The sequence below is a fragment of the Drosophila nasuta genome, chromosome 2R (assembly GCF_023558535.2).
Source record: "Drosophila nasuta strain 15112-1781.00 chromosome 2R, ASM2355853v1, whole genome shotgun sequence".
Taxonomy (NCBI): domain Eukaryota; kingdom Metazoa; phylum Arthropoda; class Insecta; order Diptera; family Drosophilidae; genus Drosophila; species Drosophila nasuta.
In genome coordinates, this window is record NC_083456.1 from 729,128 (window position 1) to 746,161 (window position 17,034).

General features: G+C 33.4%; 3 protein-coding genes across 5 annotated transcripts; 2 read left to right on the forward strand and 1 right to left on the reverse strand.

The window, feature by feature from the left end:
* The first annotated feature begins 721 nt into the window (after positions 1–721).
* Positions 722–3,793, forward strand: LOC132785970 (protein lin-7 homolog C). The gene is given in 6 exon segments (XM_060792311.1): positions 722–757; positions 834–934; positions 991–1,257; positions 1,979–2,076; positions 2,078–2,113; positions 2,632–3,793. Coding segments are annotated over 5 exon segments (588 nt in total). The 5' UTR covers positions 722–757; positions 834–897; the 3' UTR covers positions 2,782–3,793.
* A 3,070-nt stretch (positions 3,794–6,863) lies between these two features.
* On the reverse strand, positions 6,864–8,103 carry LOC132784865 (uncharacterized). Of its 2 annotated transcripts, none has more exons than XM_060790745.1 (4): positions 7,995–8,103; positions 7,733–7,908; positions 7,519–7,665; positions 6,864–7,453 (listed from the first exon to the last, which is right to left on the reverse strand). In XM_060790745.1, exons 2-4 carry the CDS (start codon positions 7,874–7,876, stop codon positions 7,196–7,198), a joined length of 549 nt encoding a protein of 182 aa, XP_060646728.1. In that variant the 5' UTR covers positions 7,877–7,908; positions 7,995–8,103; the 3' UTR covers positions 6,864–7,195. The 2 variants fall into 2 exon arrangements, with proteins under 2 accessions (XP_060646728.1, XP_060646729.1); XM_060790746.1 differs by having other exon boundaries at positions 8,068–8,085.
* Positions 8,104–9,657: 1,554 nt separating this feature from the next.
* LOC132786031 (glucoside xylosyltransferase 1) lies at positions 9,658–15,784 on the forward strand. 2 transcript variants are annotated; one of them, XM_060792410.1, is made up of 4 exons: positions 9,658–10,193; positions 10,249–10,361; positions 11,577–11,757; positions 14,747–15,784. In XM_060792410.1, exons 1-4 carry the CDS (start codon positions 10,149–10,151, stop codon positions 15,398–15,400), a joined length of 993 nt encoding a protein of 330 aa, XP_060648393.1. In that variant the 5' UTR covers positions 9,658–10,148; the 3' UTR covers positions 15,401–15,784. The 2 variants fall into 2 exon arrangements, with proteins under 2 accessions (XP_060648393.1, XP_060648392.1); XM_060792409.1 differs by having other exon boundaries at positions 9,660–10,193; positions 11,460–11,757.
* The last annotated feature ends 1,250 nt before the right edge of the window (positions 15,785–17,034 follow it).

Consider the following 17,034-nt stretch of genomic DNA (forward strand, 5'->3'; position numbering starts at 1 on the left):
GGTCAGAAATTAGTCGTTTTAAAAATAATTACATGCCCAATTGATCTTCTAGAGGTCTTAAAAGAACGACAATAAACCAATGAGTCAACTACTTTTTTTTCCTTTTGCAAATAAGATCCGATTTAATATAGAAAAAGGCATTTACTTTTATTTAGGCAAGACAAATTTTCTCGTTTTGCAATTCGAAAGAATCTTGTGAAAGTGAAAACGGGAGCACCGAAAGTGAAAACCGGAGCATGCCCGTTAGATCCGTTTTCAACATTTTGACTATTCTGCAAGTATTTAAAGTTCCGCCAAAACCCAAAGTGTCTTATTTAACAGTATTGTACTCCGCTTTGAGTCGGCTCTGCGGAGCTGGTTCTGCACTAGATCGGGTTACTCGATGCGAAATTAACTTGTTTTGGCAGGTTAAAAAAAGTATATTTTCCGGTTTTTTGAGAAAATATGAGGATTTCAACTAAAATTGCTGTCTATCTTCCATATATGTATATGAATCGACAAACGCATTGTACGCTCCTTTATCGGTTAAGAAAGATAAGACATTGTCAAAAATGTTACTACCCCAATTTTTCATTCACGAACACGGATTTAATAGAAGGAGAATCTTATTTTATTGATTCGCATTTAAACTAAATTTAAAGACTAAATATCTGTTAAAAAGGTAAAAATAAAAATGTTTTTGCATCCGATATTTGTGTATCGATAGGTAACGCAGAAGTTGCGGAGCTATCTTGACACAAATAAGTTGCAGAGCTTTGTATGTTGAGGATATTTAAGAATTTTCTAAATTTATCGAAAATATTGATTTTACTTTCATCCCTACCACAATATAGACAGCTGAAGGTTTTGGAAAAGCAAACACATTTTTCTATTGAAATAGAAGAGTTCATAGTTAAAATGGCCGAAGTTTCTGAACCACTGACGTTGGCCAGAGGTAAATCTACATTGATCTTCCTTAGTACAGACTATCATTATCAAAATAATTTGCAGATGTAAAAAGATCCATTGAGTTGTTAGAAAAGCTTCAGTCCAGTGGAGATTTTCCGACTACAAAGTTAGCTGCACTGCAAAAGGTCCTCAACTCTGATTTCTTAAATTCTGTTCGTGAAGTCTATGAACACGTTTACGAAACAGTTGATATCCAAGGCTCTCATGATGTTCGTGCATCCGCGACAGCGAAAGCAACCGTAGCCGCTTTTGCTGCTAGTGAAGGGCATGCTCATCCACGAGTCGTCGAATTGCCAAAAACTGAAGAAGGTATGTTGAATATAGCTTTTGGAAATAATACCTAAAACTAAAATATGTCCAAACAATTTAAATTTATCGTGGGAAACATTTAATTATTGATACAGCAAGTGTGTTGAAGTATTAATTTGTATTTTAATTGATATTAACAAGTAAAAAAGCTATCTACTAACCGTTTGTTATATATATAACAATATACTCTGAGATCTATATGTTCACAAGGATAGAAGAACCGACGGACATGGCTATACCATCATCTCTGCTTATCAAGAATTTATATATTTTATGGGGTCGGAGGTGACTACTACCTACAGACAAAGTTATAATATCCTTCTATCTGATAGGTAGGGGGTATGATAACTATGGCTTGATTGGTTATCTGATAAACAAATTAAGTTAACCTGTTAAAAGTTATCAGCTAAGGAAGGAGATGAAGTAGACGAGACAGCAGTGAGCAGTTGTCTAATAATGGAGAAGATACGCCGCTTGTTTATGAAATTGCGAATCTGCGGCAGACCTTCGACGGCGTACAATATATTTGACACTTTCCACAAGAACAACCAGGAAGTAATTACTCTAATTGAGATTTTTTTTATTTTTCGTTTACAAGTCACTGAAAAAGAAGGCACGGCTAAAATTAATTCTAAAAAAAGTGTAAAATGTTATAAAAATTACATTATTATATAATTACATTATATATGTATGTATATGTAAATGTCATGTTTCGTTGCAGGTCTAGGATTCAATGTTATGGGAGGTAAGGAGCAAAATTCTCCCATATATATATCACGAATTATACCTGGTGGAGTAGCAGATAGACATGGAGGACTAAAAAAGGGGAGATCAGTTACTTTCAGTAAATGGCGTGGTATGTTATTTTGCAATTAAAAACAATTTTTTTTTAATTTTCTCATAGGTATTCACTAGATTGTTTTATTTTCTTGTTGTATGTACTGGAATATGTATCTACACATTGTTTTTTCAAATTAATTTGTGGAAATAGATCAAACTGCGTCAAACATTAAAGCAAATAAGGCGGTTGATTTATATATGTATATGAGTATATATCAAAATATTTTCAGTAAGCAGACGTTTTCATCCTTTTTTGTTTGGAATTTCCAACATGTACTTTCTTTTGACCATGCAATAATCGTTTTATTAAGAAAGAAATATAAAAACTTGATAAAAATTAAAGAAAGTCCAAAAAATCCTTTTCAACCTTTGTCCAATGATGTATTTATTTTCTCTAAATAATTATAAGAATATTTTTCTTTTTTCCAGAATATATGTTTACACGTATTCACCCGAAGTTTTAAGCGCCTTATAATAAGGAAAGGTGTTGTTTAAGGGCCAATTCTAATTCTTGTTTTACAACTATTCTTTCAGTCCGTTGAAGGTGAAAATCATGAGAGAGCTGTTGAATTGCTTAAACAAGCAAGTGGATCCGTAAAGCTTGTAGTACGTTATACTCCGAAAGTTCTTGAAGAAATGGAAATGCGGTTTGATAAACAACGTAATACTCGCCGCCGTCAATAAAGTTAGAGCTTGAGTATAGTACTAATAAAATATCGTAACTTATTTTGAAAATCAGGCACCAACAGTAACACAACTAAATTTGTTGTATATAAGTAAGGAGAAGGTATTTATAAATATATTTTCGAGTATGTTGAACGACTGCATGTCTACACTAAAACTAAAGTGTATCGCATTAAAGAACAGACAATTCAAACCATCACGTCACAGGTCTTTTGCAAAATGGAAGGTACGCGTAATGAGATGAATTGCACACTAATAAGAATACGTTGCTGAAATAAAAAGTGCAGTCAAGTAGACCTTTCATATTCATGAAATATATACTATAACATAAGATATATGCAGTTATCGGGCTTCACTTTTAAATTACTTGTTCTTTAACTGTAACTTCAATAAATCGAATATATTAAGCCTACCAGAAATGTCCTGCCCGTATCTGTATAGCAGAAGGAAACACAATGTAATTTTTATATTATTTTGTTTGGTGCACCGCTTAAGTGAATCTGAAAATGTTATTTTTAAGCGCGCCCTTGACCTAGTTAAATTTTATATTTGTGTATTGTTATATTTAAATGTTAATTTTTTCCAAAAATGTAATTTTTAAATGTTCACTAAAATATTGAGCTGTAAGTTTCTAAGAACTTTGATTAGAAGTAAGTCTGGGAAAAGAAGAGAATCAGAGGTAGCACTGTCCATGGGGAAAACACACTCGACACTAAAAACCATATTGTTGTTACCCACACTTCTCAAAAAATTCAGTTTCAACTATCGTTTCTTTCCAAAAACTTAACTCAATAAAAGAAAACCCAATGCCAACTCAATACATTCTGAATTGGGATAGTCAGCACTTTAAATCAAAAACGCCACAGAGGCCGATTTACCTAATCTAGCGTAAAGGAAGAAATTACACATTAAGTTATTATTTCAAATAACCCAAAAAAATAATAAATATAAAATTGCTTTTGTATTTTTAAAATGTTTTGTTATATTCAAATAAACAAGTATGAAAGCTACAGTCGAGTGTTTGACTAACTCAATTTATTTTGTTGGGCTAATTAGACCGGCGGGGGGTAACATGACTCTGGTCCAATACATTCCGGGAAATTGGCTTTGAGCAGTGCCTCAAGAGTTTCAGCACTGCTCTCCGTCCACACTTAGTCGCCCGTCTTGAGCAGACTTGGGCTAGCATCCTGCTTGGACAGCAGCTTCCTCTGTCTGGAGGTGTCTTTAATGTTGTCCAGATCTGAGCAGAAGACTCTCCATGAGGTCCTTTTGGATGAGCGGATCACCTGCTTGTTGGTCTTTAGGAGAAACATATAATCGTCCCAGACATAGACGTTGTTCGTCCTCTTAGCAAGTTGAATCAAACTAGTAACCACACCTCGAATCGATGAGAGATCTGGATTTCACTAGGGTGACTTCGATCTTCTCGTCGGTCTGGAGAGCTTGCAGGATTGGCGAAACGCAGGATGTAGCCCTTCTAAGAGGGCGTTTACAGATATTGTCCTGTACCAAGTTGATTGTACTCGGCAGACCTGGCGAGTCAGACTGGAGAATTTCAGCCAGTTCGTGTTACAGGGGTTTCTGAACAGCTCAGCCGTTGAGACTCTGTTAAATGGAATATTAAACTGAATGTACTTATGATCAAAGAAGGGTCTGCTCTGGACTCTCCACTCTCCTACATGGGTGCAATCAGTCTCAAAACTAAGATCTAGCTCGTTGCGAGAAGTGCAACCTACAAATGTAGATCTCTGTTTGTTAATCACAGTCTCTCCTTCACTAATGTCAGGACTTCCAAACGCTATGGTGGGCGGTGGCGTTCGTACCAATAATTATTTGCTTGTTGAAGGAGCAGACCATATCCATCAATCTCCGCATCTCTTCCCGTGAAGCGGGTCCGTCGTAGGATGCTAGCAGCATACATCCTTCACAGCTCTCCAGTACTGTTAGATCGTCAGCGATTTCAACCAAAGCAACATTGGGTCGTCCTTGCATATCAGGATCTTGACGCCGTTTATCCAGCCCGCACCTTCAAAGATGGGTATTTGGCTGTCTGGCGTATTATCCATCCTGACAACAGTGCGTCGATCAGCCTACTGTGGATCAACCGTCACCGCTCTGCAGAGATTTTCCCTGGGGACCTTCCATTGAAAATTTAAGACATAGTACAAAGTATTTGAGATTGTCAGCCAAAGGCACTAAGACCCGATTGCATTCGTTTTGTGCCAGTATTTCCTCAATAACTTCGACAATTTTTATCCGACCCGCAACCAAATAAACTAGAGATCATAAATACTGTAGTTTTTTATTTATGTACCAAATACTTCAAAATTACGCTTGCTATTCGATTTTTGTGAATTTGCGGGGCGAAAGTGTGTGTTCCAAAAAAATTTGATCTGCGGGCAGACAACAAGTGCTGTCGAAAATATATTTCTCTTATGGTTTTTGAGATATAACATAGGTGTTCATAAGGAAAGACAGACAGCTATGTCGTCATCAAGAATATACTATATATTATATATAAATATAATATTATTATATTGTTTTATATATGCATTTCCTGCTGGCATAATGTTATAATATCCTTCTACCCTATGGGTAGTGGGTGTAACGATGACGATATCTGAAAAAACAAATATTATTGGAATAAGACAAAATTTTAAGACTAAGGCTGGGCAAACGATGAATATGTATGAGCAAACAGAAACAGTCAAAAAAGATCAATTTTTTTTTTTGGAAATCTAAAAAAGTAAAAATATTTTTTGGAGTTTGACAAAATTTTGAAACTTTAAGAGGTGGGCAAACGGAAAACGCAGTCAATACAGTTTTAAAATTTTTGAAATTTGTCAAAATTTTGAAATTCCAAAGGGCGGCCAAACGATAAAAATGAGCAATCAAAAAAAGTTGAAAAACTTTAGATTTTCCAAAATTTTGAAATTCTGAAATGTTTTGCAAGAATTCTGCAAAAATTGAAAGTTAAATAAAAATTGTTTTTCTCCTAAAGATCTCACCCTGCCTTTTTTTTTGCCTACATCAGTCCAATGTAATTTTTATTTCCAATGAATCCGGTCAAAAAAACAAGTATTGAAAGATTGTGAATAAAAAAAATTAGGAAATACAAAAACAAGTTTATCATTTGAGCTCTGTTATGAAAAAATTAAATGGATACTGAATTAGGTAATTAACTCCATAGGGAATATTGTTTTTTAAGTAGTTCGAAGCCCTTAGAATCCATGAATCTAATACCCTAGTTTTTAGCCTATTGTTAGTCACGGTACTTTTCGAATGTGGGCCTCTGAAAATACGTTTTAGAGTTAGTCAGCGTCACCATTTAATTACGTTCGTAGAAGATTTAAATGTGCGTTAATATGAACAATATAATCGGAGTCAATGTTGCCAAACGTAAAGCACACGACGCATATCTTTCTTGGATCACAATAGAATTTGTTTGATGGCATGTCGTTATTGATGGCGAAGTTCTGAAGTCTGGTACAACTAAACAAACTGATTCCGTCGCGACTGATTCTGCTCGAAATAATTTCATGATCACTCTGGTACATTATACCATATGTTAACCAATCGGAAAGCGTTCCCTCTGACCGCACAAAATGAGAGCATTTATGTTTTCAGCTAGGTTTTCAACTAAACCGACAATAAATTTAAATTATTAATGATAATCAATGATAATTGATGATCTTTGAGTAAAATTGAGATACTATGTATGTCAAACGATGCATATCAAAGTTAAGAGGACTTGCTGAAGCTAATGTCTGATTCTACCACTAGCCATCATGTAATATATTTTATTGAATAATAGTAGCTACCTATTCATTTGTCTCAAAGAATTTTAGCCATGCGGAATTTAATTTAATTATGCAGTATTTACATCACACAGGGTCAGTTCATATAAAATCGCTTCAGATACTTATGTATGTATGTATTTGCTTGCTAGTATATATTTATAGATTATGTGGTTGAACATAATCTATAATGTACGTACATACATACATATGTAGTTTGCAATTAGCATTCACATTGTCGCGACATTCATATTGTTCTTAAAAAAAAACTAAAATAAAACACGATTTTTTAATATGCCCTCTGATTTTAATAGTTTTAAAACATTTAGAATCATTTGATATCACAATTCAATTTAAGAGGCTAAAACTTAAAATTAAAGAACCGATGCTAAGTCAAAAACTAAAAAAAAAAAAACATTTGACGATGGCTTTAGCGTGTCACAACTAATCTTTTCCAAATCAGATAAAATACATAAACATATGTGTATGTAAAAAAGTGTTTATCCTAGACGTACATAGATGCCATACTTGTATACATTATTTAAATTAATTTATGAATTATACGTACATATGAATATTATGTTTGATTAGGTTAACAAATTAAATGTACTTGGGTTTTAAGTCGTTGGATATAGCTCTTGAGGTCCAAGTTCTGCAGCACTGGATGCAATGGTAGTAACGCTGGATAAACCCTGATCATAACTTGTACTTGCGCTAACTAAACTACTACTGTTTGTAGTTCTATTTCTATTTGAAGTTGTGGACTTAGTTGTAGAGCTCGATTTACTAGCTGCTGAGTTGGAAGAATCGTTATTTCCCGTGGATGAGGGTTCCTCGTCATCAGAACATTCGACACTAGATATTGAAAAATTATCCTGAAAATAAAATTTGAATATAATTAAACATACAATCAAGCAAACAGCAAATATTTAAATCTTACTGTTTCCCTTTGCGGTTTGTAGCCCAACAACTTTAGCTTGCGTTCTTCTCTCATGCGTGTAAGTCTCATTAAAAGTGTATAATGCTGTTCAACCCGATATAAGCAAGTTTTACAGATTGTTTTAGGTAATGGATCAGTTGGTGATATCTATTAAATTAAAAGTAACACTTGCAAACTGTTTCGTATATGTGCATGAATTTATAATTTTATTTACGGTGATTGGCAAGTATCCATTGATTTTCTCAACAAGACATAACCGCTGACCATGATCTCCATAGATGTGAATGACGGTTCTGTGCATTTCTGAGCATAGGCGGCAAAGAAATCCGGAAATGCAAGCCTTCTCAATACTTCCCATAGTAAAATTATTTCACCAATATTTTCGTTAAACTAGAATAAAGATTTTATATTATCTTAACTACCAAATCGTTAATACTTGTAAAGTCAAACGTTTTTAAAACAATTAATAAAGCTACCTAAACAGTACTAATGAAACCGTCTACAATTATAATTAAATATTGTTATTTGCTTTGATATTTTCCTACACACAGATGCTCTGAGGTTGTATTTTCGATCATCTTAAAATATATCGATATACATATACATTTGTTACTGTATAGTTTTCGCTTATATGTTGATTAACCTTATAACCGTATACACGAAGTGCATCTGCTTGAATAATACAATTCTATGATGCAAATTTGTACACCCAACATTAGAACAGCTGAAAATCAATAGAACACAAAAGCTTATATAAATAAATTAACCACACATATAAAATATAATTCTTATATATAATTCTTATATCCATTTCCATTTAGTAGCTTCTTCTATTGTTTTTTTTTTAAGCGCTGTTCCCAAATAACAAAATTTTTACAGTGTCCGTTTTGACATTAAATGACATTAAATTTGGTAAAAAAAACAAGAAGTTTTAGATACACCACTCAAGCATTTATTAAAAAATGCAATTATTCAAACAAACACATTTTTTTTCAATTGCAGTTTTGCGACTTCGCAATTTTAATTAATGCTACGTCTCAGCACGAGAAAATGCCTCACATGCTTCCTCTTTAATTTTTGTTTAAATTATTAATCTCTTTGTTTTGTAGATATGAGTGCGGAATAATAGGTTGTCTATCAGGCATGCCCCGGTTTTCACTTTCGGTTTTCGTTTTCGTCTTGGGACCAAAACCGAGATTTTCGTTTTTAGGTGATCCGGTTTTCACACGTTTTTGGTCATCGTTTTGCTATCGGAACGTTTCATTTTTTACTGCTAAAACAGCTGACTTGTGTTTTGGTTAAAAGTAAACAACGCGAAAAAATGTCTTTTGTATGTCCAATTTCGTGCGTGGATTGAACTCACATAAGGATATTTTTATCCTGCATTGTTTATTTATGCTTCTCCTGAATGAAATATATTTGCTTTTGTCTTTTTTGCAAAGAAAGATTTGAAACTTTCTTTAAAAAAAATCAGTTGAACGGCAATCAGCTGTTTCCCACAAAAAATGGGGATGCCACATTTTCAATGTATTTCATTCGGGTGTTTTCAACAATTTTTTTTATACTCTTTTAGCACATAACTAATTAAATTAAATTAATTAATTTTTAAAAAACATAGTTTACCCAACTTTAACAAATTTATCGCCATCCGTTTGATTACACAAGTATTTTTAACTTGCTGTCGGACTTATCGGTCGCTCACCAAAACGAAAATTGTTGTTGCCGACGGCAAAATTTGATATCCAAATTTGAGGTGGGGTCAGATATTAGTCGTTTTAAAAATAATTACAAGTCTAATTGATCTGCTGGCGGTCTTAAAAGAACGACAATAAACCAATGAGTCAACTACTTTTTTTCATTTTGCAAATAAGATCCGATTTAATATAGAAAAAGGCATTTACTTTTCATTTCGGCAAGTCAAATTTTCTCGTTTTGCAATTCGAAAAAATCTTGTGAAAGTGAAAACGAGAGCTCCAATTTTTTCGTTTTCGTTTTCAAAACGAAAACGAAAACTGAAACTGAAAACCGGAGCATGCCTGTATATTTTTGTCTGTGGAACAGCTGACTTGACATCCAGTATCGGAATATCGATACAACGGAACGAAATTACGTCGGAAACAATTTTCATAGCCATATCAATTTTTTATTAAAAAAAAAAATAAAATAAAATTCTATATTTTTAACAAGATAAATTGGAGTTACCAGTTATTGTGAAAAAAACATTTCGAGACTGTGGACGCACATTGCTGGAAAAGGCTTAGCAACAGCAACTACTAAAACATTGTCGATAGTTTCATTTAATATTCATATGTATCTGGTGTTTTGATCTTCTCAAATGTTGTCATTGATGTTGTTTACATTATTGTTGCGAATTTCACTTAGGAGGTCCATCCACCATTTCAGTAAATCAACATACAGAGTTTATTAAAAAGTTTAATTGCAATTGTGTGTTCTTTCTAATGCGTACAAGAGTTTCTGTTTTTTCCAAAAATATCGTTTTACAACAATGTCCTTATATCTATGCATGTGTGTACATGCATATGTGTATTTATGCATGTATGGCTGCATTTTCTGCGGGTGAACATCTTGTTTGTACAATATGATGGAATTTTATACTTTAGGATTTGAGCATGTGTAATTGGAAGATTAATTTTCAAATATATGTATACAAAATGGTAATAAAAATCGGTTTTATTAATAAAAGAATTTAATATGCTGTTTCTATTTTAGCGGCACTTACATATGTGCTTCTTATGTATGACAGCACTATTAACGCTCTTTTACATATTCAACGAGAGACCTCGTTGGGATTATTTAGAGCCTTTAAAGCAGACTAATAAAATGTAAGTTCTTGAATTGAAGTTGTGAATGTTAGAAATAGTGCAGCGACTGTAGTTTACTGCCAATCATAATTGTTTAACGGTAATCGCCTATCGTTTACTCATTTTTATCTTAAAAAAAAAAAAAAAAATTTTAAACAAAATTTAAAAACTTTAAAATATTTTAAAAATAATTTATTGCCAACACCACACAAAAAACCTACAGTTAGAAAACAAAGTTTTTAACTGTCTTTTATCTATCTGTGGGATCTACATAGGTGTTCATACTTGCAAACGGATAGACAAAATCGGCACGATTAAATGTACGAACAAATATATCTGTTGCCTGAATATAATGTGATATTAGGCGAGACGTTATCATTTTTATTTTTATAACCGCTACCCATAGGGTAGAGGGGTATTATAACTTTCTGCCGGCAGGAAATGTATGTAACGGGTAGAAGGAGGCATGTCCGACCCTATAAAGTATCTATATTCTTGATCAACATCAACAGCCGCCGAGTCTGTCCGTATGAAACACTGGCTCTTAGAGACTTTAAGAGATAAAGCAATAATTTTTTTTTTCGGCAGCATTTGTTATGTTTGCACGCAGATCAAGTTTGTTTCAAATTTTTGCCGCGCCCACTTCCGCCCCCGCAGATCAACACAAATCGAATAACAAGCGTAGTTTTGAAGCTAGAGTCACGAAATTGTTTAAGTTATTAAAGAAATACTTTTGAATGGGCAAAAACGCTGTAGCTTTCTTACTTTTTTTTATATTTTTTTTTATATCCTTCACAACAGCTTTACTTAAATTCTTTGTTTTAATCAAATCATTAAACACACACGTAAAAACATTTCGGAAATTGAATTACATACATATGTATGTATATACGTATGTTAATTAGAATGAATGGTTATTTGATGCAAATCCAGCACCGGCAGCGTCTATCTATGTAATTCATTTGCTTGGTGTGTATGTTAAAATATAAACGAATATATTGATTTTAGGCAGTCAATAAGTAAGTTTAGTCAGGTCAATAAAATATATATTATTATTAAAAAAAAATGTTATTACCTTTGTGTGTATTAATAACTAAAATGTCCCTTATCTTTTTTTAGAAATAATGAAAAGGGAATAATTCATATTGTTGTTGTTACCTGCGGTCAGCGATCTCAAGAAACTCTAATTATGATAAAGTCAGCTATACTTTTCAATTATTATCAGGAATATCTTAGGTTCATAATTTTCACCGAGGATCCATTAACTGATACCCTTAAGGAAAAATTGTCAGACTGGAGTGAGATTGTACCACAAACGTTTGACTTCCAGCTTTTACCCTTAAAGTTTCCAAACCAAAGTGAGTCGGAATGGAAAACGCTTTTCAAACCATGTGCTGCTCAACGACTATTTTTGCCGGTAAGCTTAACTTATACAACCAGAAAACAGTTCATTAAAAAGAGCGAAACACTTAAGTGTATATGTACTTTTGTCGCAGTCCAGTATCCCAAACAATTAGTTACGTTGTTATTTTTTAATAGTATCTATTGGTTACGAATATTAAAACGCGAAATTAAAAACCATTCTAAAATTAAAGGAATATGTTGTATCTTGTCTAAATTTCTATCGAAAGTACAGTCAGCGCCACAAAAAAAGCCGCACTTTTAAGGGTTACGAATTTGTAACTTTCAGGGCCTGTGGTTTCATTATATGATTGCGGATTCGCCCAATTTTTTTTTTAATAAGGTAATTGATGGTATGTTAATAAAAGTGCATACCAATTTTTATTTTAAATTTGTTTTTAATATTAAAAAAAATGTTGTTTTTGGTTTCACCCTAGTTTTAGCGACTTTTCACTATTATGGCAAACTTAATGAAAAAAATCATAAAAGTTATAATAATGAAAAAATTCAACAAAAACTATTTTTTTCCAATTGAACACCTTACTAAATATAAAAAAAATTTAAATCTAGGCAATTTAACATTAGACATATTTTTTTAATTTAACTTAATACTTAGAAATGCCGCCTTTGGCCTTAATTACAGACTTTACCCTATGGAGCATAAAATCGTAAATGGAACACAATTATTTCTTTGTTATATCGTATATCCATATTTTTTCTATACTTTGTTTTAGCTCATCCATAGTTTTGGGCTTTCGCTTTCTTTTTTTGGCCCCCATATAGGCCCCAACATTCTCGATTGGACTAAGGTCTGGGCTGTTTCCTGGCCAATCTAAGGACTTAATGCCCAATTCTTTCTTCAAATTGGACTGATTCTGATTGGTCAAGAGTGCTATTTTCAGATGAGTCCAAATTTAATCTCATTGGATCTGATGGAATTCTCAAGGTGCGCCGTAGACGTGGGTAACGGTTTTCTGAAAATTGCTGCATAGCCACAGTAAAGCATTCACCGTATGTTATGGTATGGGGATGCATATCCAAATATAAAACCTAATCAATTTTAATGGTTCAGGGTATGATCAATGCAGAAAAATACAAAGAAATAATTTTAAGTGGAGTTGTGCCTAGCATTGAGTCCATAAGTGAAGAAGAAGAAGAACCCATTTTTCAGGATGATTCTGCACCTTGCAATCGAGCGCGATCTGTGAGTTACTCAGTGTCCGATTGTTACCAAAACAATTTATTCAGATAAATCGAACATTTTTCTATCTAAAAATAATAAATTTGAAGAAAGAATTGGGCATTAAGTCCTTAGATTGGCCAGGAAACAGCCCAGACCTTAGTCCAATCGAGAATGTTGGGGCCTATATGGGGGCCAAAAAAAGAAAGCGAAAGCCCAAAACTATGGATGAGCTAAAACAAAGTATAGAAAAAATATGGATATACGATATAACAAAGAAATAATTGTGTTTCATTTACGATTTTATGCTCCATAGGGTAAAGTCTGTAATTAAGGCCAAAGGCGGCATTTCTAAGTATTAAGTTAAATTAAAAAAATATATCTAATGTTAAATTGCCTAGATTTAAATTTTTTTTATAGTTAGTAAGGTGTTCAATTGGAAAAAAATAGTTTTTGTTGAATTTTTTCATTATTATAACTTTTATGATTTTTTTCATTAAGTTTGCCATAATAGTGAAAAGTCGCTAAAACTAGGGTGAAACCAAAAACAACATTTTTTAATATTAAAACAAATTTAAAATAAAAATTGGTATGCACTTTTATTAACATACCATCAATTAACTTATTAAAAAAAAAATTGGGCGAATCCGCAATCATATAATGAAACCACAGGCCCTGAAAGTTACAAATTCGTAACCCTTAAAAGTGCGGCTTTTTTTGTGGCGCTGACTGTAGATTAAACTTAGAAAAAAATAAAGACAAGCAAACGATCACAAATCAATACGCGAGCTTTACTTCACAACAAAATGTATTAACATGCAGGAATAATGGAACTTGATAAAATTGTGCAAGTTTGGTAAATTTTAGTAACCGAGAATTATCGATGTCTAAAAAACTTTGGGCTGCTTTCGCTATCTTTAGTTAACAATTTTCTTCCTCTAAACTATTGGTTTGAAGCTGACGAAATTGAGACAGAAGTCAGCTGCAGAATTTTATTTTTTTCTCCAAGTCACTGTAGCGTTTCTTTTTTATGATTATTATAAATATTTTTGACGATTTTCAAAACGTCAACGAAGATAAATTCTTCATTTAAAAAATTTTGAGCATCGAATTAGTTTTTTACTATCGCTTTAGCTAGACATTGAGAAAGAGGCTCTTAAATGTGTTATTAATCTTATGGACTTTAAATACTGAAAGCTCGATTTATAGGGTTAAATACCATTATCATAAATACATAAATATTAATACCAGTAGTGCGATAGGTAAAGCTGCCCCACACTATTCAATGCATATTAATAAATGTATTAAAAAATATTTATATAAAAAAGTTTCCGATCAACATTTAGCATGTTAAACATAATATATGATCATTATTTTTGGCCACCACGAATAGCTGTTTGTGTTTTGGATCCCTTGAATTTTATATACATTTGCTAAATTCAATAAAAAAATATTTGATCAAAATGAATTTTATTGTGTTGATGACGCTGTGTTTTTACAATTTAAGTATACGAAATGTAAGTAAAGTATCCTCTGAGAATGAACAATAATAATAATATATAATAATATTGATTTTTAAAATAAACCACGGGTATAGAGTTTTTTTTATAGAGTTGTCATACTTTCGGAAGCGTTATGAAAAGCTTCATTTATGTGCATTAATAATCGCTAAAAAAAATTGAATGATTTAATAAGTATTACCTTCGCCAAATATTGCCTGATGTTTTTGTTGAGGAACGTGCATTTTACCAATAAAATATTTGTCATAAGTCGTGGTTAAAAAAACTATTAACTAGCTTAATTTATTGAATTATTTTTTCCATAGTTGTTACTGACAGAGGTTGACTCCCTACTATATGTTGATACCGATATTTTATTCTTATCGCCGGTTACTGATATATGGAAATTTTTCGGAAGGTTTAATGAGAGTCAAATTGCTGCACTTGCCCCAGAGCATGAAAATGAAAACATTGGATGGTACAATCGTTTTGCCCGACATCCATTTTATGGTCGACTTGGAGTGAACTCTGGAGTTATGTTAATGAACCTCACAAGAATGCGAAATTTCAATTGGGAACAACATGTCCTGCCTATATATAAAGAGTACAAACTACGTATTACCTGGGGCGACCAAGATATTATTAATATCCTATTTTATTATCATCCTGATAAGCTACATATAATGCCATGTGAATATAATTATCGCCCAGATCACTGTATGTATATGAGTATTTGTAATACTTCTCACTCTGGAATCAAACTTTTACATGGTAATAGAGGATATTTTCATTTGAATAAGCAACCATTATTTAAAATAATTTACAGTGCTATTGAAAGTTATCAATTAGGTACTAACGTATACACAAATTTTCTCATGCCTCTACGTGCATCACTGAGCGCCCAAGCTGTTAATGAATCCACTTGTGGGAAAATTGCAAGAGATTCGCTTTTGGTGGCCAATTTTATTTTTGAAAATTAATTTAAAATATTTTAATCGTGATTAAATTTATAACAAGTAACAATCTATACACATATAGGAAATTGTTTGTCTTGATTTATAATTGGCTTATAATGTAAATTTGCTCCCTTTTACCTTGCGTTTGTTGTAGCCAGTGTTTCCTTTTTGCAGACTGCAAACTCAGATGTATAAAAAACTCAATTAGTATATGTACTTATCCGAACTGGAGTGTACCGTCCGTATTGGTAGATGATAATGCTCTTATTTGTTTTAGGCGCTGCGTAAGATTGCAATTTTCATACGAGTCTATCAAATATAAACAAACTGATTATTTTCTCATGTTAATCTTAAGATTTTTTTAACTGTAATTCAAAATAAAAATGATTTATCTACACCTAAAATAAAACGTGCAAAACTGTTTTTGAATACTTTACGAAAACTTTATTTTGTATTTAAATTTCGCTTTAAATTTAAATTTAAAAATGTTGTGATTTTTATTATTGTTCTTTCTTTTTTTGAGATTTTATGCAAATGCTTAGTTTTCGCTAATTCGACGCAACCACTGCTACGGTGAAAGAGTGCGAATAACTAAAATTATCGACTGACATTAGCCAGGTTGGATAGGCTTCCCCTGCTAGGGGCGAAGCATAGACCAGCGGAAGTCCGTAGCTGTGCCGCTGAAAGGTATCTTTGTCTCAGAATACCGTAGATTAAGATAGGGCAAACAGGTAAGCAAAAATATTGCGGAAAGAGTTGTTTAAAAAATAGAACAATGTAGCTCGCTTCTCACTTTGCCATCTTCTCGCTTTGCTCATCGCTTCGCTTCTCGCGCGCACTCTGACATCAGCCTTAGGCAGGAAAATGACTTTAGAGCCCCTTCAAAGAGTGGGGATATGATACCATGCGAGACACGCCGAATAAATCTGCGATAGTCATGGAATAATCGCAGTTTTGGTGACTTGCAGCATGGCTGGCGATAGTCCATCGAGACCGGGCAACCTGACCTTCACAAACGAGGCCATAGTCGACTTTATTGTATCAGTTGTAACTTGGAAAGAGCTGCTAATCGCTATTCACTGTTCCGCAAAACTGAGATTTGAGCAGAGCCCCAAGAGGTGATGACTTGCAGCATTGATGGAGATAGTCCATCGAGACCAGGCAACCTGACGTTCGCAAAAGAGTTGATAGCCCAATTTATTTTGTTGGCTTAATTAGACCGGTAAACGGTAACATGACTAGAAGACTAGAAAAGAGCTGCCAATTACTATTCTCTGTTTCAGTACATCCTGGGAAATGGGCTTTGAGTAGCGCCTCAAGAGTTTTATCACTGCTCTCCGTCCACACTCGGCCGCCCGCCTTGAGCAGACAGGGGCTAGCAGCCTGCTTGGAAAACTGCTTCCTCAGTCTGGAGGTGTCTTTAATGTTGTCCAGATCTGAGCAGAAGGCTCTCCATGAGGTGCTTTTGCATGAGCGGATCATCTGCTTGTAGGTCTTTAGGAGAAACATATAATCGTCCCAGACATAGGCGTTGTCCGTTCTCTTAGGAAGTTAAAACATACTAGTGAACTCACCACGAATCGATGAGAGATCTGGATTTCACTAGGATGACTTCGATCTTCTCGTCGGTCTGGAGAGCCTGCAGGATTGGCGAAACG

What these genes read in the sequence shown, in the direction of transcription:
- LOC132784865 (XM_060790745.1), bottom strand. Translation starts at nt 7,876, where the DNA reads ATGGGAAGTATTGAGAAGGCTTGCATTTCCGGATTTCTTTGCCGCCTA. An exon ending in ATGGATACTTGCCAATCACC is followed by an intron (nt 7,666 to 7,732) that starts GTAAATAAAATT and finishes TTAATTTAATAG; the next exon opens with ATATCACCAACTGATCCATT. An exon ending in ACAAACCGCAAAGGGAAACA is followed by an intron (nt 7,454 to 7,518) that starts GTAAGATTTAAA and finishes TTTTATTTTCAG; the next exon opens with GATAATTTTTCAATATCTAG.
- LOC132786031 (XM_060792409.1), top strand. Translation starts at nt 10,149, where the DNA reads ATGTGTAATTGGAAGATTAATTTTCAAATATATGTATACAAAATG. An exon ending in TTAAAGCAGACTAATAAAAT is followed by an intron (nt 10,362 to 11,459) that starts GTAAGTTCTTGA and finishes ATCTTTTTTTAG; the next exon opens with AAATAATGAAAAGGGAATAA. An exon ending in CTCAACGACTATTTTTGCCG is followed by an intron (nt 11,758 to 14,746) that starts GTAAGCTTAACT and finishes TTTTTTCCATAG; the next exon opens with TTGTTACTGACAGAGGTTGA.